The sequence below is a fragment of the Podarcis melisellensis genome, assembly GCF_964234715.1.
Source record: "Podarcis melisellensis genome assembly, chromosome: 7".
Classification (NCBI taxonomy): Eukaryota; Metazoa; Chordata; class Lepidosauria; order Squamata; family Lacertidae; genus Podarcis; species Podarcis melisellensis.
Window position 1 is genome coordinate 66,034,011 of NC_138539.1, and position 21,936 is coordinate 66,055,946.

At 42.4% G+C, this 21,936-nt stretch overlaps 1 protein-coding gene across 1 annotated transcript; it reads right to left on the minus strand.

Annotated features, from left to right (window-relative positions):
- Positions 1-5,517: 5,517 nt before the first annotated feature.
- Positions 5,518-19,227, minus strand: LOC309373772 (serpin B11-like). The gene is made up of 8 exons (XM_081918284.1): positions 19,039-19,227; positions 14,764-14,942; positions 12,988-13,044; positions 11,652-11,789; positions 9,700-9,817; positions 8,952-9,094; positions 7,820-7,975; positions 5,518-6,285 (listed from the first exon to the last, which is right to left on the minus strand). Exons 2-8 carry the CDS (start codon positions 14,923-14,925, stop codon positions 5,887-5,889), a joined length of 1,173 nt encoding a protein of 390 aa, XP_081774410.1. The 5' UTR covers positions 14,926-14,942; positions 19,039-19,227; the 3' UTR covers positions 5,518-5,886.
- Positions 19,228-21,936: the final 2,709 nt, after the last annotated feature.

Consider the following 21,936-nt stretch of genomic DNA (forward strand, 5'->3'; position numbering starts at 1 on the left):
ACCCTTGAATGAAGGGCAGTATATAAATTTAATAAATAAAATAAAAATAAATAAGTGGGGAGAAGTTCTGCTTTTATTAGATGGTGCAACAGTGGAAATTTGTGAAATTGCTTTATTTACAAATACATCAGCAGATCACATAGGATGCAAAGAGACGCTACTTCAGCAGGAAGCAATCACCCACCAAGAACTCAGCTGATATGCCTCAATCCTTTTCTCCTTTCGCTGACCATGCCCCTGCTACTTTTGAACTCTTCACTGTTTCTCAATCTGATGATGGGCCAAATCAACAGGAAAGTGAAGAAAACCTAACTACGACCTTTTAAACTCAAGTTCCATGTGGTCCATGCATTGTGCTGCAAGTTCCTCTTTCTCTCTCTCTCTCTCTTTAAAATAATTGTTATTGGAATTTTATTTACAACTTAACATAAACCCCCCACCCTCCCCAATACACAATCCACCCTCATTAAACGTGAACATAACATACAGTGAGCATAACATACAACAAAACAATGAAATAAAAGACTTCCTTTTCTCCTTTCGCTCCTTTCTCCTTTCACTATCCATGTATAAGACAACCCCTTATTTTAAACTTCAAAAATTTAGGAAAAAATTGAGTCTAATACACAAGAAAAAAATGGTATGTGTGTGTGTGAATTTACATAGCAAGAGGGGGTGGGTTACATCAGAAAGAAGTCAAAAGGGCAAAAGCACTCCCCAAAGGTGTCTTTCCAAGGTGAGAAAGGATTTAAAAGGAGGCAGGAAAGAGTTAAATGGGGAGATGTGGAAATGTGGGAGGGAGCGGGGGGGGGGGAGAGAGTTTAATGGAAGCATGAGAGGAGAGAGGACAAAGTTAAGCCACATAGGCAAGTCCTGAAGGTGAAATAAAAAGAAAAGGTATGGAGAGCAAGAGACAGACCCAGCAGCTTCCTTGTTCTCTGGCTCTCTGCAAGTGACCTTGGAGTGGGTCTTCCAAACTGGCAGCCCCACCATTTTCACGTGGGAGATTTGTTGGGAGGGGGAGGATACCCCCCCCCCACATGGTGGGGAGGTGAGAGGTGCACAATGCTTAAGGAGAAGGCTCAAAGGAGGAGAGTGTTATATACTGAAGTTCTCACCCTGGGCCAGCAGGGGGATACTGTAGATAGTTCAGGTCCACATATGCAAATAAGGGATCGAAAGTGACGTTCAGTGTTTGGATAGTTACAGAAATGGTTACTGTTGCGTTGTAGTGGAGCTCTATATAAGCAGGCTGGCTGAACCCTTCAGTTCAGTTCTGTTCTGGCCTGTGAATAAAGAAGAGCTGTTTGAAGAATCGCTGTGTCGTCTGATATGTTCACCCACAACTTAACAGAGAGGGTGGATGTGTAAGGGGGAAAGAGTGAGACACCATGGGCTAATCTACACTTGTACTTTATAACGCTAGGAAAGGGTTATGAAAGCGTTTCAAAATGTAAGGGTTATAAGTATTATGTTTCGCTTACAAGGTTAACGGTACATTGTTAAAATCTGACACCTAGGATTGGAATTGCCCAAAAAAGAATTGCCCAAAAAAGATGTTAGATTATTTTTGTATGCCACTACAGCGGCAAGACTGCTACTAGCTAAAAATTGGAAATCTCAAGAAATACCAACGGTAAAAGAATGGCAGATGAAAATGTTGGAGTTTTTGGAGCTGGCCGACCTGACTGGAAGAATCCGCAATCAGAAAGAAGAGGAACACCAAGAAGATTGGAAGAAATTCAAAGATTATCTAGCTAAACATTGTAATATAAGATAATTAGAAGGTACCTGAAAGTATCAAATAGGCCTAGAATTAGAATAAGAATGTGGTATAGTAATATGGAGTTAAGCCAATAAGAAAAGAGATGAAGACAGTTAATTGAAGGAGTTACTTGTATTAGAAAGATGATCTTGGAGCACTGCTACAAAGGTGTCACAAGGAAATTCAGTTAGAGGAGATTTGAGGAACAATGAAAGTTAATTTGGATTTTAGAAGTAACAAGTGTTTTTATTTTTCTTCCTTTTTTCTTTTAGTATTGTAATGTGTTTTGTTTTATATGTTCTATTTGTTATAAATGTGGAAAATTAATTGAAAAAATTGAAAAAAATTAAAAATAGAGGGTGCTGCAGAGCTATCCCATTCCAGAAACTGGGTAGTTTCACCTTGTGAAAAAGGAAAAGAAGCCAAATGTCCATATGTTTTAGAACAATGTTCAAAAGGTGAGTGTAGATGCAGCCTGTGTCTCTCTCTTCCCACCCGAACCTCATCGCTGTGGAGCAAGCAGTTTGCTTTCTCTTTCTCTCTGTCTCTCCCTTTAGCCAGGCAATGGTGTGTGTGAAAAGTCTCGGCGATGGGCTTATTCTGGGGGCATGTTAAACATTCTCCAAGCCCCTCACTAAAGGAAAGCAATGAGGGAATTAATTTTTTAAAAATCAAGGCAGCGCTGATTCTGTTTCACTGCAATTTGGTTTCCGCCAAATTCTATGCTATTCACCTCACCATAATTATTCATATAACTTCCATTCAGTTAATTATATATTATTTGCAGGCTTTAAGAAATGCACACAGTGACAATGTGAATGAAAACCAATCATACTCTCTTGACCGATTTCCATTCCTGATCACAGGCAAGCGGGCAAACTGCAAAATTTCCTTTTTCTTTTCCATTTACACTGGTATTTTCCAACACCCCTACATGTATATGATTACAATGAAAGTTGCTTTACTCCATGGGTAGGCAAACTAAGGCCTGGGGGCTGGATCCGGCCCAATCGCCTTCTAAATCCAGCTCGGCGATAGTCCAGGAATCAGTGTGTTTTTACATGAGTAGAATGTGTGTTTTTATTTAAAATGCATCTCTGGGTTATTTGTGGGGTCTGAGGCGACAGCAAGATTTTTCTTTTATTTGGAGAAAGAAGACCTTTTTGCAGCCTTATCTTTAAGCTATCATCAGACGTTTTGCTACATTCACCTGCCCTACAAAGGTTACACTAATTTTTGGGCAAGGAATTTGCCCCTTCTCTTCTCCAAAGCTTGCAGAATTCCCAGGGAACTTTTGAGATTTGTAGCTCTGTGAGGCAAATAGGGGTCTCAGAATGTTCCCAGGAGTCTTTGGGGGAAGCCATGATTGTTTAAAGTGGTACTGCTTTAAAATGTGTAGTGCAAATGGGGCTTTGGACTGGCCAAGCCTAACAAGCTTGAAGTGGCTTGGTTCTCCTCCATCTTGTTTATCAATGAATTGGCAGGCAACATGTGCCAAACAGTCCTCTTTCTGGAGAGAGTACTGTATATGCACTTTTGTTGTTGTTGTTTAGTCGTTTGGTCGTGTCTGACTCTTTGTGACCCCATGGACCAGAGCTCGCCAGGCACTCCTGCCTCCCGCAGTTTGGTCAAACTCATGCTGGTAGCTTCGAGAACCCTCTCCAACCATCTCGTCCTCTGCTGTCCCCTTCTCCTTGTGCCATCAAACTTTCCCAACATCAGGGTCTTTTCCAGGGAGTCTTCTCTTCTCATGAGGTGGCCAAAGTATTGGAGCCTCAGCTTCAGGATCTGTCCTCCCAGTGAGCACTCAGGGCTGATTTCCTTCAGAATGGATAGGTTTGATCTTCTTGCAGTCCATGAGACTCTCAAGAGTCTCCTCCAGCACCAACTCCAGTATATACACTAAGCAGGCTTTATTTCTTCACCAAGTTCCAGGTGATCCCCCTTTCCTTTCCCTCCGGTGTGTTCACTCATTCAGTAATTTTACACAAAACTTGATATCGTTTATTTATGACTTTTTCATTGGTCTCTTTCTTGTTTGATATTCCTCTTGTCTAAAACCAATAAAAACGATTTTAAACAAGATTTCACATTTGGAAAGATTTCAGATGCTTTTGTTTGTTTCAGATTTTATCCTTTTGAATTGTGCAGGGATGGGGGAGAATTTGAGCTGGCTTATGCTTTACTGTAGGGACGCGGGTGGCACTGTGAGTTAAACCACAGAGCCTAGGGCTTGCCGAACAGAAGGTCGGCGGTTCGAATCCCCGCGACGGGCTGAGCTCCCGTTGTTCGGTTCCTGCTCCTGCCAACCTAGCAGTTCGAAAGCACGTCAAAATGCAAGTAGACAAATAGGTACTGCTCTGGCAGGAAGGTAAACGGCGTTTCCGTGTGCTGCTCTGGTTCGCCAGAAGCAGCTTAGTCATGCTGGCCACATGACCCGGAAGCTGTACACTGGCTGCCTCGGCCAATAAAGCGAGATGAGCGCTGCAACCCCAGACCATGACTGGACCTAATGGTCAGGGGTCCCTTTACCTTTATGCTTTACTGTGGGTCATGCTGCACAGCAGGGTTGACCTCAGATTTCAGGGAGCACTCGGCACAGTGCCCCGCAAGCCAAACATTTTTGGGCTGCATCAGCTTTTAGCTCAGGGAAGGGTGAAATGCACTGCAAAGCACTTTGCATGTTTACGATGAATCATGGTTTGAGGCTCTAAGGGAAACCTGTTCTTGTGACAGCCAATGAGAGGCACCTCCTTAAAAGAGCTTGCAACAATTGCCAGGAGTGACACTTAAACCTGGAAGTTGTAAATTCTTTGGAGCTTTCAGCACTAAAGAAACCACCCAACTTCGTAAGAGGAATTTTGTTTCTCTTTTGAGGATTATGAAGGAGGACTGAAAGAAATGGAAACGTCTTGAGTTTTCCAGGTTGGGTTGAATCACCACTCTTAAAACGACGATCCTGCCTAGATTTTTTCCTCTCTGTTCCAGACCCTTCTCAACAGTATCCCCTTGCAGAATTTTCAATGCTGGCAAAAAAATGTTTGATAACGTCTGCAGGGCAGGTCACTCTGTAAATTGACTCGGTATCACGGGATTAGGTAGGGGGAATTTGGTATGCCTCATTTAAAATCAAATCATGAGGCATTCCAACTCAAGCAATCCACCCCATCAGTTGAACTGGGACTCAGTTCAGGTATATTTTCCACTAATGGAAAATTTCCCTTTCCTCCCTCACAAAACAGAATCTCAAGAAAATATCCATTTCTGGACTTGAAATCTGGGCACAGTAGTCTAAACAGCTCACTCTTCCCTCCTGGTTCCCTTTTGAGATCACCTGTGGTTTCTGCATTCGTTTAAACACCAGCAATATGAGGACTGAGAAGCAAAGGGTCTCTGCAGGGTCCAGGACCTCCGTATTTAACCATGCAACAATAATCCAAGTAAAGGAATCAAAACCTACATGGCTTCAGAAGATCAAGATGACTTCTTTTTCCTCACGGTGGCTTATGGTTCAGTGTGTGCTACAGTCCCTCACTATATTTGAAAAGTCATGTGAAAACATTGGCTCTGGGTGACAGATCTTAAAGTGAGGAACATTGAGAGGGAATTGGCATATTTTTGGTGTATGCTTCCATTGAAAACCATTTCTGCAAACATTAAAGAATCAGCACTGAAAATAATCTGTAGGTAGTATTGGATTTCTGTACACCTCACCACTCATTAAGGACCCGGAATCACACAACAAAACCAAATATTTTGAATAGCTCACTTTATTTAGATTGTTGCTTTGGGTTTCGTTTTTCCTTCTTCGACACTTTGAGATTTTTCTCTTTTGGTTTTTAGATATGTGTTTTATTTTTATTTTTTGAAGCGAGGCTGCTCCCTCCTTATCTCTCTCTCCCCATTTCCTCTGTTTAAAGCCCCATGTTGTACATTAAAGTGAGTCTGCCTACATAAGCTGAAAGAGGTCCATCTTAGGTATTTGTACTTTTTTTAGGAGATGAAAACCCGGAAATATTAGCTAAACAGAAAGTAGAATATATGATTTTTGTTTTGGCACTTCTAACACCCCGGGCTTGCAACAAATGCAAAGGGCATGCATGTGATCATTTAAGCACCTGTTAAGGTGAATTATACCTGCCCAAAAATTGGATGCCCTGGTTTTTCTTGTTTCTCAAAAGGAAAATGAAGGGGTGATCAGCTATGAATTGAATTGGCATGCTTGTGGTAGATAAGCCCACCCCAGTGGCAGCTGCTGCCTCTGTGCCTTCTTCATTGACCACGACATAAGATTTATGAATGGCCTTGGACACAAACAGGTTTTTGCTTCCTGACATGCCGGACAAATCAGCCTTTCCTCGTGTGAACACATCTGTCATTCCTAAAGCTACCAAAAGTTTGTTGAGCTCATAAGTTTCTTCCAGCTTGAACTTCGGCACATAAATGTTTATCCTTTGCTTTTGCATGTTTTTCGAACTGGTCCATTCTTGAAATTTTGCATAGTTGAGTTCCTTTTCAACCTGGCAAGTAAAAATAATAATCAATGCCAATTAAATATCTGCCCCCAGAAAAAGACGTGGGAAAAAAGAGAAAGACAAATGTTTATTTATTAAAGCGTAGGCAAAGAATATGTCTAAAAGCTCCAATAATGTTTACACCCTCCCCCCAAAAAATGTTTTGGAAAACCATTACATTTGTCTGTGAAAATGGTGGTTTCATAAAAAAAATATTGGTGGAAATGTTTTCACAAATGAGAAGAGGAGAATCCTTAAGTTCAGCAGCATGTATTGTCTCTGCTTTAGAGTCCTTGATTTAACTTCTGTTTTAAAAGACACAATGGGCACATTCTGGGTCATTGAAAAGTGTACTAATCCTATACACATTTCCCAGGGCATAAAGCCCCAAGGAGAACAATGGGATTCTATGAAATTGCACTATAAACATAACAGTCCAAACCTCCTTTGTGCCAAGGGTGTGGTGTCCCTCTGTCCCACCTATCAGACAGAAGTTGCAGAGTAATCAAAAATATGGTTGTTAATAAGTCCCCTTGTTGCAGCCCCATACAAAGATGGTAAAGGTAAAGGGGTAAAGGACTTCTGGACGGTTAAGTCCAGTTGAATTCGACTATGGGGTGTAGTGCTCGTATCTGCTTTCAGGCCGAGGGAGCCGGTGTTTGTCTCCAGACAGCTTTCCGGGTCATGTGGCCAGCAGGACTAAAGCACTTCTGGCGCAATGAGACACTGTGATGGAAACCAGAGTACACAGAAACACTGTTTACCTTCCCGCTGCAGCACTGGTATGCTTTCAAACTCCTAGGTTGGCAGGAGCTGAGACAAAGCAACGGGAGCTCACCCCGCCATGTGGATTCGAATATAATAATAATTTATTATTTATACCCCACCCATCTGGCTGAGTTTCCCCAGCCACTCTGGTCGGCCTCCAATCAAGAGTTCAAAATAATACAGCATTAAATATTAAAAACTTCCCTAAACAGGGCAGCCTTCAGATGTCTTTTAAAGATAGGATAGCTGCTTATTTCCTTCACATCTGAAGAGAGGGTTTTCCACAGGGTGGGTGCCACTACTGAGAAGGCCCTCTGTCTAGTTCCCTGTAACCTCACTTCTCGCAATGAGGGAACCGCCAGAAAGCCCTCGGCGCTGGATCTCATGGGGGTGGAGACGCTCCTTCAGGTATACAGGACATCTGACCTTATAATCTGCAAGCCCAGGAGGCTTAGTGGTTTAGACCACCTGTGTCCCTGGGCACATCCAAAGATACACTAGTATTAACATTGACAATGCAGGCCTACTGGATTGCCCTGCTCTATGTCTGTTAAAATTACAAAATAAAACAGAATTGGCAACTGACAGGACAAAAGCTACAGTTCATATATCTCTATATTTCTCCAAGATTTCTTCAGTTGACTAATCAGTTGAACAATTTATTCTCATTGATCAGGTTTTTTTAAAAGCAATGTATGTATGTATGCCCGCTACAAAGTTTTGAAAGTTGACTTCAATTCCTTGATCCTTTTCAGAAATCAAAGCAAATTACCTGGTGTGCACCTCCTTTCTTGTCTGGCAGTAGAATGAACATACTCATCTCATTCTTATCATAGGGAAGCTCAAGTATTTGCAGTGATGGATTTTGTATATAGGCCACATTGAATTCACCTTCCTTATTCATCATTGGCACATTTTTGCTCTGATTCTGTAGTGAATAAAGCAAGTAGTTAAGCATAAAATGTCATTTTTCGTGTGTGTAAAAGAGGTGGCTATAAGCCATATGAAGTACTGAGTATAGTAGGATAGTTGCAATGATTTCCAGTGTTGTACCTTTTTCGTTTAGCACCTTCGAACATCGGACCACTCTGGTATAAAACACAAACGTATTTTGTATCCCCAATGTACAATGCAATAGTCAGAGCTGGCCCCCCAATGAGGCAGGATTATTATTATTATTTATTGAATTTTATACTGCCCTATGCCCAAAGGTCTCAGGGCAGTTCGCATAAAAACATCACAATATATAAAATAAAAATAAAAGCAATAATACTCCCCCCAAAAAAGAGCCACATTTTAAAAGGGCAAAGGCCTGGTTAAAAAGGAATGTTTTTCCTGGCGCCTAAAGGTATATAGGGGACGCGGGTGGCGTTGTGGGTTAAACCACAGAGCCTAGGACTTGCCGATCAGAAAGTCGGCGGTTCGAATTCCCGCGACAGGGTGAGCTCCCGTTGCTCGGTCCCTGCTCCTGCCAACCTAGCAGTTTGAAAGCATGTCAAAGTGCAAGTAGATAAATAAGTACTGCTCTGGCGGGAAGGTAAACGGCAGTGGCGTAGCGTGGGTTGTCAGCACCCAAGGCAAGGCAAGTAAATTGCGCCCCCTAACCCGTGGATTTTAGTAGGGGCAGAGAGCTGTGAGTGCGAGCGTGCGCCCCCCCAGATGTTGTACCCGGTGCGGCCGGCCCCCCCTGCACCCCCCACGCTACGCCACTGGTAAACGGCATCTCCATGCGCTGCTCTGGTTCGCCAGAAGCGGCTTAGTCATGCTTGCCACATGACCCAGAAGCTGTACGCCAGCTTCCCCGGCCAATGAAGCAAGATGAGCGCCGCAACCACAGCTTTGGACAGATAGCTGGCCATAATAAATGGTGTTCCCATCTCCACCAGCTTTTCGGCATATTGTACCTCATTAATCCAGAAAGGTGCTTCCTTGGTGAGTTTCTTATCAAATTGGGACTTCCAGTTTCCTTTAAAATATATAGCATTCGCTAAGACCAAGATAGTTGTTTTGTCAATAGATCCATTGGCCATCAGGTCCTTGATTTTACCTTTTTAAAAGACAGATTCAAGGCAAAATATTTAATAGTCAAAATGACAATGAATTTTTCAAGCGTGTTAGTGTGTAACATCTAAAACATGAAGCTTATCCACCATTAAAGGGTTCATTACTTTTGTATATTTTAGAATTCTGTGGGCAGCTTAGTTCTTCTGGGAAACAAATCTTTCAATGCCATTCGGTTTCTCAATCTTCAATTACTTTCCCACCATTTTAGCATTTAGCTTGTGATTTATTTATTTATTTTAAAAGACCGCATGAACATTTGTATGCATTTTTTGCTTGGAATTTTGCCTCAAACACTTTTTTGCAAGCAATTTTCTTCAATAGAACACATTCTTACATGCATTTTTTTTTGCCCACCTTTCCTCAATATATATGTTTTTTGTATGCATTTTTTGGAATGGAAAACTGCAATCAAAAAATTGTAGATGTGTGGATTTCAAGTGCTAGATGCATTTCTGGTCCACATGTTTGCATCCGAAGTGTGAATTAGGTAAGTTCACATTAAAATGTAAAGTGAACAAACTTCTCCCATAGCCCTTTCCTTAGCTGATCCATTTCCAAATAAGTGAGACATAACTTCTGTTCCTTTACCATTTGTTTGCTTTTCAACCCAAGTGTTAATCTCATTTCTAGCTTCCTCTGGTTTTTCCTCAAAGTCCACTTTTTGCAACTCAGCATGGTACATCTCCTTTGTGCAATGTAAGAATTGCTGTATAGATTAATAATAAAAAAATTAATGAAATTATTATTATTTAAACAATTTCATTGAATTTGTATGACATCCCTTCCTCCAAATCAGCCCAGGGCAGCAGAAGCTATGGCTGTCATATATATGTAATAAACGGGAATTTATTATTTGGTATGGCATATGAATTTCCCCATGTTGCTCTCCTACTGCTAGTTGTTTAGTGCCTGCTGTTGAAGAGAAGTAGAAAGCTTAGTTAAAAAGAAATATAGAATACAGTCATACTTCGGACGTCGAACGGAATCTGTTCCGGAAGTCTGTTCAACTTACAAAACGTTTGGAAACCAAAGCGTGGCTTCTGCTTGGCTGCAGGAAGCTCCTGCAGCCAATGGAAGCCCCGCCGGATGTTTGGCTTCCAATTATAGTTCACAAACCGGAACACACACATCTGGGTTTGTGACGTTTGGGAGCCAAAACTTTTGGAAACTAAGCTGTTCAGCTTCCAAGGTACAATTAATACTGTGGGATTTACGGAGCCATTTCCCTATTCAGAAGCAGTAGATGGTTCCTTTGCTTTTCCAGAGTGTTCCTCAAGGAGGTGCCTTCTGGACAATGAGCGTTGCTCAGATCTTCTGGTAACTGACAGTCTGGAGGTGAGACACATGGAGCTCCCTGTGGTGAAGCCATAGGTCCATTCTGCTTCTTCTGCTGCACACCAAACTCTCTGTGCCTTCCCCTCCCTCTCAGGAACCAGCAATGTTGCTCAGTTTTCAGAAGCCAGGTGAGCAATGCTGTCCTACCTGAGCCACCCCATTAAACGCTACTGTGCTCTTCCTGACTTATGTCAGCCTTCATTTTCTTTCATGATACTTCCCCCTCTTATGTCAAATGTCAGACAAAGATGGAGCTGAACTCATTTATTGATTTATTATATTTGTGCCCCACCTTTCTCCCCAAGGGTAGAAACTTGTTGAGCATGGGCTCAACAAGTTTCATTTGTACAATATAACTTCCCCTGTGTCTCCTCTCCCCGCTGTGTTTACCCCACAGTGCTTCAAATGTTGTCCATCGGACTGGGTTGCCCCAGCCACTCTGGGTGGCTCCCAACAGAATATTAAAAACAAAATAAAACGTAAAACATTAAAGACCAAACTGCAAGGTCCCCTGGCAAGGTCCCCTGGCCCCTCTGACATGATTTTATATTTCCTTGCAGACACAGATAAGTATGTGACCTGGAGTGCAGCACTCTTTGCAACTGCCGCTAGGAAAATTAGAGCAAATTATATAGCCAAGGTAGCCACCAACTGTAAAGGAGATGAATTTATTTGACCCTATCTACATCAAGCTATATTCTATCTTTATCACCAAACTCCGAATATAATTGCACGTTGTATTATTTAACATTGTTTAATATATTAGTGGCCATGTGATAATTTTAGCTTATAAATTTTATTGTTTAATGTCTTAATTTGTATATTAAGGTACTTTTATAGCTCTGTTTAGAGTAGGTAATGTCTTGATAATATAAATGTTTTAAGTTTTTTGTATCAATTTAGTGTATTTTCTTTTAATGGTTGAATGATTCTGTGTACATTGCGGCAGCCTTTGGCTATATGCAATAAAACTGTCTGACTGACTGACTGACTGACTGACTGACTGACTAAAGGCCAAACTTCAAAGGCCCTACAACTGCTCCCATGTACCATTTAAAACACTCTCCACTGTCAAGAAAAGAGATACTAAAGAGGCATCAGTAAAAGGAAGCGGAAGCATTGCAGTCAATTTCATGTGCTCTCTGCTGCTCATCCAACAGCAATGTGTCTACACAGGGAGGAGCAAAGAAAGTGTTCTTCCTTACCTCTAGAAATGTGTATTTCTCTTCTCCATAAAGCCTATTGGCAATGCTCAGTTCAAAATTTTTGTCATGATGGTTGATAGCTGCTAACAGTGCTTTGAATTGGATGTGTGGTCCTCCCGGTCTGTCACACTGTGTATCCTTTAAATAGCAAAGGCTGTTTAACAGTACATCAACATTCTCGTAAATACGGCTCCCAACGCCCTCCAAACCATTATGTGGACCAATCCCAAATCCGGAGTCAAAGTGAGCAGATAATGGAGAAATTGGGGGCTCTTCTGAGTGGAAGCACGTGCCCCTCTCCAAGGCATCCTGAACCAAACTGAATTGCTCCCGAAACTCCAGGACTGCCTTGGAGCAGTCTTTGAAAGTGTGTGTATTTCTGTTGGGGAATAATGTTCAAAGTGCTTTCCTTCAGTAGGGGTTGGCAGGGCAGTATACCCCTGAGCTCCAGTAGTAGTAGTAGTAGTAGTAATAATAATAATAATAATAATAATAATAATAATAATAATAATAATAATAATAATTTATTTATACCCCGCCCATCTGGCTGGGTTTCCCCAGCCACTCTGGGCGGCTTCCAACAGAATATTAAAATACAATAGTCCATTAAACATTAAAACCTTCCCTAAAGAGGGCTGCCTTCAGATGTCTCCTGAATCGCTGCCTGCTAACCAGAAGGTAGGAGGGGGAGGGGAGACTATTGGGTGCACAGCACCCACCTCCTCGCTTCCTTCCCTTCCCCCCTCTAACTCTCGGTATATAGTAGCTATCTGGTGAACAGGAACAGCATGTAGCTGACCACAACTGCTTTTCATATATGACTTCGGTTATCCAAATTGAAGCCTTTTCAACTGCGTTATAATCTCTGCATTGCAGATGAGGGTGGGGCCAGGAGTTGGGAAGAACCGTACCTAAGAGCTAAACCATGGTTCTTGGCTAAGGTGAGATTTGGACCAGGCCTTTGCAGCTTGAATTCTTAGTCACTACATCACACCAGGTTGACTTCCAAGAAAGCTGAGCCTCACAGCTGTACCCAGGGGTGCCAACTTGAATAACATATTGGGGGTGGGGGGGGTATGAGAAAAGTAAGTCCCAGTCCACATAATCAGTCACATGCTGTGGTACATGCATGCCATTTCTCCATAAATTTTGGTGACCCCTCAAATATTTTATTGGGGGGCTGAAACCCCCTCAGCCCCTAGGAGTTGGCTGCTATGGCTGCAGCTGTTTATGATTTCAGATTGTCTCACATTTTGAAAGGATAATAAGCTAGATCCATATTACCCCCCCCCCCCAAAAAAAAACCCCTAGTGAAACAGAAATGATTTGCCAGTACTTTTTCAGCCAAGCCTGGAGAGCTTCCAGATCCAGTGACCTCATTGAAGTGAAGGACCTGCAACACAAAATGTGGAATGAGAAACCGCAGATCTACTCCAAGTCACTTTGCATCTTCTTTTCATCCTCCTCCAGTACAATGAAAACTGTTATGTACTGAGCTGAATCCTAGAATGCAACAGCTTGATTGGTCTGCAGGAGCCACCCAATCCAGCTCCTGGATGAATCAGCAACCTGATTGGTCTGCAGGAGCAGCCCGGAATTAGCCAATCACGTGGGGCCCATTGTGTAAATAATGTATATATAGCTAGACGTTTTGGGGAAAGTTTTATTCATTGCTACTATGAGCTGAATAAAGAGCATGAAATTCACACTTTTTGAGTAATTCACACATTTTGAGTATATTTCAAAAACACTTCATTTGAGCAGGGGGCTTATTGAAGTTTAGGGCAGGGGTTGGGAACCACGTGTCCCTGAGCTGTGATAACACCTCCTGCTTAGCTTCATGGAGAAATGTGTGTGTTTGTGTAGAAATCTCTGGCTTTTGTGGGGCTGGAATATCGCCTACGGTACAGAGTGTTGGGATACTGGCAGGGAGACAGAGGCATCTGGGAGGCCTCCAAGTTGTCTCCAGACGATCACCGGTCTCCCGTGGAACAGTATCAGTCAATTAGCGACACGAGCCTCAGAGACATTCCAAGGCCCGTGCACACCCTTTCAGCAGAGTCTCCACAACGAAAGGATGCAGACAGGAGAGCATACATATTTACAGCTTTATTCAACGTAGATCAGAACAAAGGAAAAACATGACTGTTTGCCTCCGTGTCCAGGAAAACAGCCGGAACAAAAGCTATATACAAAATGGAAGTTCTCAGCGAGAACAGTGCTGGGAGTAAACAGGCATGTGACACAAAACAATCATGCCTGACTCTTTTAAGGTGGAATGGAAATATCCTAACACAGAGGACAGAGTCGTATCTATTACCCTGCCTACTTTTTTCCTCTGGCCCCACCCACTTTTGTCTCTGGCCACACCCAGCACTGGCATGCAACCTCTCAGAAAGTTTCCCTCAAGGGAATGCTGCACTTGGACTGAAAACCACTTCCCACAACTGCCAATGGGTACCATATAACTAATAGTTGGTCCTTCACCCCACCTCAGATTTTTTTTTTGGGGGGGAGACTCTTTCTCAGAGTCAAAACTAACACATTTCTTTTTTTATCACAAAGGAATCTAATTGAAGCCATCAAGGAGGAAGAATGACTAGCAGGAGAAGATTCCACATGGTTCAGGAGAATCAGGTGGCCATCTTTTCCCTAACTTATTTAAATGGGTCTCCTCTGACCAGGACTCAGTCAGCTACCACCCATTGTATTATCTGACTTTTGAAACAGGAGGTGTTAAGTTGTGGTTGAACATATCAGACAACACAGCGATTCTTCAAACAGCTCTTGGTTATTCACAGGCCCCGAACAGAACTGAGCTGAAGGGTTCAGCCAACCTGCTTATATAGAGCTCAACTACAAAGCAACAGTAACAACTTTCTGTAACTATCCAATCACTGAACGTCACTTTCAATTCCTTATTTGCATATGTGCAAATAAGGAATGAAGTGAAAACTTAAGGAATGAAGTGAAAACTTCATTTTAGCTGAGTGAAAACTATCTAAAGTATCCCCCTGCTGGCCCAGGGAGAGAACTTCAGTACATAACAGTAGGCAATTGCATAATATGACAATTGGCATACACACAGTGGTGGTGGTGGGGTGTTTCCTACCTTCTCCATCTGCTTAGCAGTGTCTCCTCTGGCTCCAAGAGAGACCATGCCCAAAGCGGCTGCAATGCTCATGGGAGAGAAGAAGATGTTCCCTGAAGTGCTGTCAATCTTCTTGTGTAAATCAAAGGCAAATTTGTTGATAGCATCCACAAGGGTAGACATGGTGCTGATTGTGATATCTGGGACAAACATCGTCAGGTTAATTCTTCCGGTGGACTCCTTTGTATATCATCCCTTTTTATTGGTCTTATTTTTGTCTAAAGGAGGAATATCTCCATAGAAAGGTATTCACTGTGCCTTCAATACCACATTACTTCAATTTTATTTAAAACACCTACACCCCACTTTTCTAAAAAGTTCAAGATAGAGAATACAATCTTGATGTCAGTGTAGGTTCTAAACACTGACTTGAAATGTTCCTTGAAAAAGTTTTGCCCTTAACAACAGGCTTCTTTATAAGGCAGGCTCTGGAGGGGAGGTTTGTGTGTGGTGTACAGGCTGTTGCTCTGGCCAAGATGGCCGAAGAGCAGGGCGAGATAGAATGATTCTCTGTATATAGTTTTATTTTACTTTATTAGACCAGTAGTTACATAAGTTAGATAAGCTGTAGTGTTAACTTGACAACAAATACTCTAAGAAGGACCCAAATGGGTGAGGAGTTTAGAGAAGAGCTAAACTGTGAAGAAGGATCTAGATGATTTTCTGGGTGGCACTGCTGACTGGAGGAAGAACCCCAAATGACTGGCAAACTGCGCTGACAAGATAGAGAATACAATCAAGGTACTAAAGCATCTCATTACTTAAAACAGAGCTGCAAAAACTAGAAAACGGAAACATAACAGTAAAAAAGAAAAAAGAAAATCAACCAAGTTCCACTGAAATCACTAACAAGTAAAAGCCTTCAAACAAAAGTTCTAGCTAAAGTTTTTACCATGTATTGAACATTTATTTAAGTCCTCCCCCATCCAGTGGATTCTCTGTTGGTTATTAAGACTTTTTAACCAACTCTGTTGGTTACTAAGACTGATAACGAAGCAAAAGCAATTGTTTGCCTTCTGCCTGGCTCCATCTTCACCCAGCAGCTCCAACAGTGAGTTGTGAAACAGTTGGTATGACCTGACCACACCTGATGATTAGGGCTATCAGTTTTAAATTATGTCCTTATTAGGCAACCCAATCAAACATCGTGCTTGCACACTTAAGTGGAAATTATCTTCTCTTGGTTTGAGCTGGCCTTGCTTAGAACCAAGAGACATAACTCTAAACAAAGCTACTTTGAAAGAGGTGGAAGAGAAGAGTTTTTCCCTGCCATTGCATATGCACAGACAACAGCAGTATCTCCCCCTTTTGGCATTCAATATCACCTAAAGTTTGCCATGCATGTTATCTGCAATCACCAACATTCACACTAACCTATAGGAAATAATATGAGTCTTATGACTGGAACTGTTGACAGTTCAAAACTTGACTGGCATTGAAAGTCCTGCGAAAACGGTAGCGGGGGCGGGGACTTTGTTTTAGCAGCAACTTGCATTGAAATCCCAACTTCAAGGCTTTAGACTCAAAGCACTTGATGCCATTTTGACATCTGGTGAATGACAGGTGAGCAGATTCCTTCACCTGCCAAATTTGACTCACGAGCTAAATTCTTAAAAGGAGCTGGCCTGTCAAGTCAAAGGGGTTCCCCTCCCCTGTTTAACAAGCGAATACAATGGGTGCTAATTTGGGACTCTGGCATACATCTAGCATACATCTAGCCAGACATCCTGGAGAGTGAAGTCAAATGGGCCTTAGAAAGCATTGCTAATAACAAGGCCAGTGGAAGTGATGATATTCCAGCTGAACTATTTAAAATTTTAAAAGATGATGCTGTTAAGGTGCTACACTCAATATGCCAGCAAGTTTGGAAAACTCAGCAGTGGCCAGAGGATTGGAGAAGATCAGTCTACATCCCATTCCCAAAGAAGGGCAGTGCCAAAGAATGCGCCAACTACCGCACAATTGCACTCATTTCACACGCTAACAAACTTATGTTTAAAATTCTACAAGGCAGGCTTAAGCAATATGTGGACTGAGAACTCCCAGAAGTGCAAGCTGGATTTCGAAGGGGCAGACAAACCAGAGAACAAATTGCAAACATGTGCTGGATTATGGAAAAAGCTAGAGAGTTCAGAAAAACATCTACTTCTGCTTCATTGACTATGCAAAAGCCTTTGACTGTGTTGACCACAGCAAACTATGGCAAGTTCTTAAAGAAATGGGAGTGCCTGATCACCTCATCTGTCTCCTGAGAAATCTCTATGTGGGACAAGAAGCTACAGGTAGAACTGAATATGGAACAACTGATTGGTTCAAAATTGGGAAAGGAGTACGACAAGGCTGTATATTGCCTCCCTGTTTATTTAACTTATATGCAGAATTCATCATGCGAAAGGCTGGGCTGGATGAATCCCAAACTGGAATTAAGATTGCCAGAAGAAATATCAACAGCCTCAGATATGCAGATGATACAACCTTGATGGCAGAAAGTGAGAAGGAATTAAAGAACCTTTTAATGAGGGTGAAAGAAGAGAGCGCAAAATATTGTCTGAAGCTCAACATCAAAAAAAGGAAGATCATGGCCACTGGTCCCATCACCTCCTGGCAAATAGAAGGGGAAGAAATGGAGGCAGTGAGAGATTTTACTTTCTTGGGCTCCATGATCACTGCAGATTGTGACAGCAGCCACGAAATTAAAAGACACCTGCTTCTTGGAGAAAAACAATGACAAACCTAGACAACATCTTAAAAAGCAGAGACATCACCTTGCCAACAAAGGTCCGTATAGTTAAAGCTATGGTTTTCCCAGTAGTGATGTATGGAAGTGAGAGCTGGACCATAAAGAAGGCTGATCGCCGAAGAATTGATCCTTTTGAATTATGGTGCTGGAGGAGACTCTTGAGAGTCCCATGGACTGCAAGAAGATCAAACCTATCCATTCTTAAGGAAATCAGCCCTGAGTGTTCACTGGAAGGACAGATCCTGAAGCTGAGGCTCCAATACTTTGGCCACCTCATGAGAAGAGAAGACTCCCTGGAAAAGACCCTGATGTTGGGAAAGTTTTAGGGCACAAGGAGAAGGGGGTGACAGAGGACAAGATGGATTGACAGTGTTCTCGAAGCTACGAACATGAGTTTGACCACTGAGGGAGGCAGTGGAAGACATGAGTGCCTGGCGTGCTCTGGTCCATGGGGTCACGAAGAGTCGGACACGACTAAACAATAACAAAAGCATACATATAGCATAGGCTAAGGCAGGCATTCCAAAACTCAGCCCTCCAGATGTTTTGGGACTACAATTCCCATCATCCCTGACCTCTGGTCCTGTTAGCTAGAGATGATGGGAGTTGTAGTCCCAAAACATCTGGAAGGCCGAATTTGGGAATGCCCGGGCTAAGGGGCAGACCTGCTCCTACACTCCATTGTATTCAGTGCCTGTTTGCTATCCAGCCTAGGAATCGGATTTTGTTGAGCCTGCTAACTGACAATCTGAGGTTAGAAAGGACTAATCACAACCCCTTAAATCTCATCACAACAGGCTGGCAGGCTCGATTTTTCACCACAAAAAACAGAGTTCAGATAGGTTTCCTGGAGCTTAGGAACAAGTGAATGAGATCCCCTGACCTCACTGTCATATTACCCCACCTGATTCCCATCCCAGGGAACACAGTGTCACCACCACAAAGAAGACACTGCTGCCGTTCTACCCTCAACCCTGGTGTAATCCTATACATATCTCCACTGAATTCAACGACTCCCCCAAGTAAGTCTAAGCTCTAAGGCTGCAATCAACCCTAATTAGACTTACCTGGGAACTCAGTAAGAATTTGTTCTGAACAGAAATGCATAGGATTGCCCCTGAAATGCCTGTTTGCCAAAAGAGAGATCCTTTTTAAGGAGCAATGGGTAGTTAGCTTGCTTGGGGGGCTAAATATGTTGCCCCCTTCGCCCATACAAATAAGCAAATAGCTGAGCCTATGTATAAAGTATCTGTGATGTCCACCTTATTTGGGGTGCTGTGTTGATAATTTTTTTTAATTGACTTATAAAGTATGTATGGAGAGGTAACCAGAATAAGTGCTCTTAAAATTTCTTGAATCTGGTTCCTCTCCATGGAAACCTAGCATTGTACCACCACCACCCCAAGCCTGTGTCCCTTAGATGTAAATATGGATGTCCTAAGATTGAAAACCCTTCCTCAGTTAACAGAAGAGAGAAAATTTTGTACCAAGCTTACCTTTTCCTCTGTGGGAGTGATTCCAATGCTTTACGGCTGATGCAGCTGATGCATCTTCTTGCGAGGCACCACTATTTAAAGCTGGAAATCAATCAAAGAATTGTTTTTGTTACGCACAGGTGCAATTTGGGAACTTCCTGGAGAATGAGTTTGTGGTGCCATAAATTGCAAATGAATCTGCAATAGCAAGCCAGGTTGTCTAGAGCAGCAGACTGAGGAATCCTGGATCTATTGGTGTTGCAATTTGGGATCACAGGTGGGGCAGGTGCTCCTGTGCCTTCAATAGAATTTCAGAAGGTGTAGCTTGTCACGAAAAGGTCGTTTGAGAAGCATTTCCAAAACAAAACAGAGAACCCTTCCTCAGTTAATAATCTACTTGTGTTGCAATTTGGGTTTAGATTTCAGCTTACTTGGCACATCAATTGCAGAAGAAGTTGAAACAGACCAGAAGGCTCGTGAAAATAGGAAGGTTTGGAAAATAAGACTGAGAAGGCATTCTGCCAGGTCAATTCCCTCATCCATTATCAAATCATGGATGGTGTTGGTCTTACTAGTCATTGACCTGGCTTTGCGCAGCACTACCTTAAGCTCATGTGGGACATCCTTGCTGATACCTGTATCTGCCTGGCCAAGACCTGACACACAGAGGCAAGGGTAGTCTTCAGATAATGACTAAACCTGACTCCTGAGTAAAAACATAATCTGATCCTAGGGTAACTCTTCCTCCTGCCCAAGATCACTGAGATTGAGTGTTCCATTGTCTCTGCCCCAGTGGTTCCTGTCCCAGCCATTATATTGGCTAGGGTCCACTCCCGAGGAAGCCCTGACCCTCTCCCCTTAAAAACAAACTTAACTTATACAAAAGTAATGAAAAAATGTACATATAACCATTTTTAAATGATTTTTTTAAATATCTCCAACCCCATTCAATCATTCAAACTGGGAGGTGGCAGGGAAAGGGGTTTGCTGATCTCAGATCAGATGTCTGTATCATTTTATTTGTGTATAATGTTGAATGAGTGGACAAGAGGGTTTTTGGCTTGTATATGGTGCTACAGGGCCATGAGACTGGGAACTAGGCTGCCATCTTGGCTCTGTGCAGGCCTGGCCCCCTTAGCACTCCCATCCTAAATCTAATTTCTATCAAGTAAATGTACCACAGAGATGCACACTAAAGCATGGCAAATGTGTGGTGAATACCAGAAGTCTCTAGAAGTATGGCTTTGTTGACTGGGGCTGTGTAGGTGTAGTCCAAAAAGTACCTGGAACGCACCAGCTCCAAGGCGCCTACTGTCTGGTGAAATATGGTGCCAGCACTTTATTTACTCTCTGACACAATATCAGAAGTGTTAATGAACAGTAAGCTCAATTAGCTGGGCCAGGATGTTTGCAGCCTGAGGTCAGAGAAGCCAGAATTACTTCATGAGGAAACATAGGAGCCATCTAAGCAAGCAACTGCCTCTCCCCAAGCTGAAGAATATCACTGCTTGTTGCTGGTGCCCACTGGTGACATTCCCAGATGTCTTGGGGGGACACCAAATCTACTTAAAGTTGTATGGTACTATTTTAACTTTACAGTGCAGATGGATCCATGGACTGGCCAAGCCTAACAAGTTTGGTTCAGTTCTCCTTCATCTTGTTTATCAATGAACTGGCAGGCAACATGTGCCAAACAGTCCTCTTTCTGGAGAGACTGTATACACTAAAGAGGCTTTATTTACTCACCAAGTTCTAGGTGATCCCCCTTTCCTTTCTCTCCGGTGTGTTCACTCACTCAGTAATTTTACACAAAACCTGATATTGTTTAAGGCTTTTTCATTGGTCTCTTTCTTGTTTGATATTCCTCTTGTCCAAAAACAATTTTAAACAAGATTCCAGGTTTGGAAAGATTTCAGATGCTTCCAACAGTTTGCTTCAGATTTTATCCTTTTGCAGGGATGGGGGAGAATTTGAGCTGGCTTATGTTTTTGCTGTGGGTTCATGCTGCACATCAGTTTTTAGCTCAGGGAAGGGTGCGGATGCACTGCAAAGCACTTTGCATGTTTACAATGAATCATGGTTTGAGGCTCTAAGGGAAACCTGTTTTTGTGACAGCTGATGAGAGGCACCTCCTTTGAAAAAGCAACTAAAAAGAGCCTGCAACAATTGCCAGGAGTGACACTTAAACCTGGAAGTTGTAAATTCTTTGGAGCTTTCAGCACTAAAGAAACCACCCCATTTTGTAAGAGGAATTTTAGTCTTCTTTTGAGGACTATGAAGGAGGACTGAAAGAAATGGAAATGTCTTGAGTTTTCCAGGTTGGGTTGAATCGCCACTCTTAAAACGATGATTCTGCCTAGATTTTTTCCTCTCTGTTCCAGACCCTTCTCAACAGCATCCCCTTGCAGAATTTTCAATGCTGGCCAAAAAAATGTTTGATAACGTCAGAGGGGCAGGTCACTCTGTAAATTGACTCGGTATCACGGGATTAGGGAGGGGGAATTTGGTATGCCTCATTTAAAATCAAATCATGCAGAGGAAGAAACCGAGGATAAAATATAACGGGGACTAAGGAAAGTCTCCATGCCAGACTAAGGAAAGTTCTCCATGCCAGATTTGAGATTATATTATGAGGTGTCTTGTCTTTGCTGGCTCTGGGAGTGAATTGTCTTAAAGCATGTGGATATCTTAGACTTGGAAGGTCATGATAATAGATTTGTTTGGGATGCATATCTACGGTACGAAAAAACAAAAGTGCATAAAGGTTTCCTAAACCACTTGGTGAGAAAATCAATTTACTCAACGTGGGGGAAATATAAAAATTTATTGGAACAGAAAACACCTTGGTGGCTCTCTCCATCGGAAGAAATATCTTTGAAAAAAGTTAATGCTAAAAGTGAGTGGCTAAGTTTCAGTTGG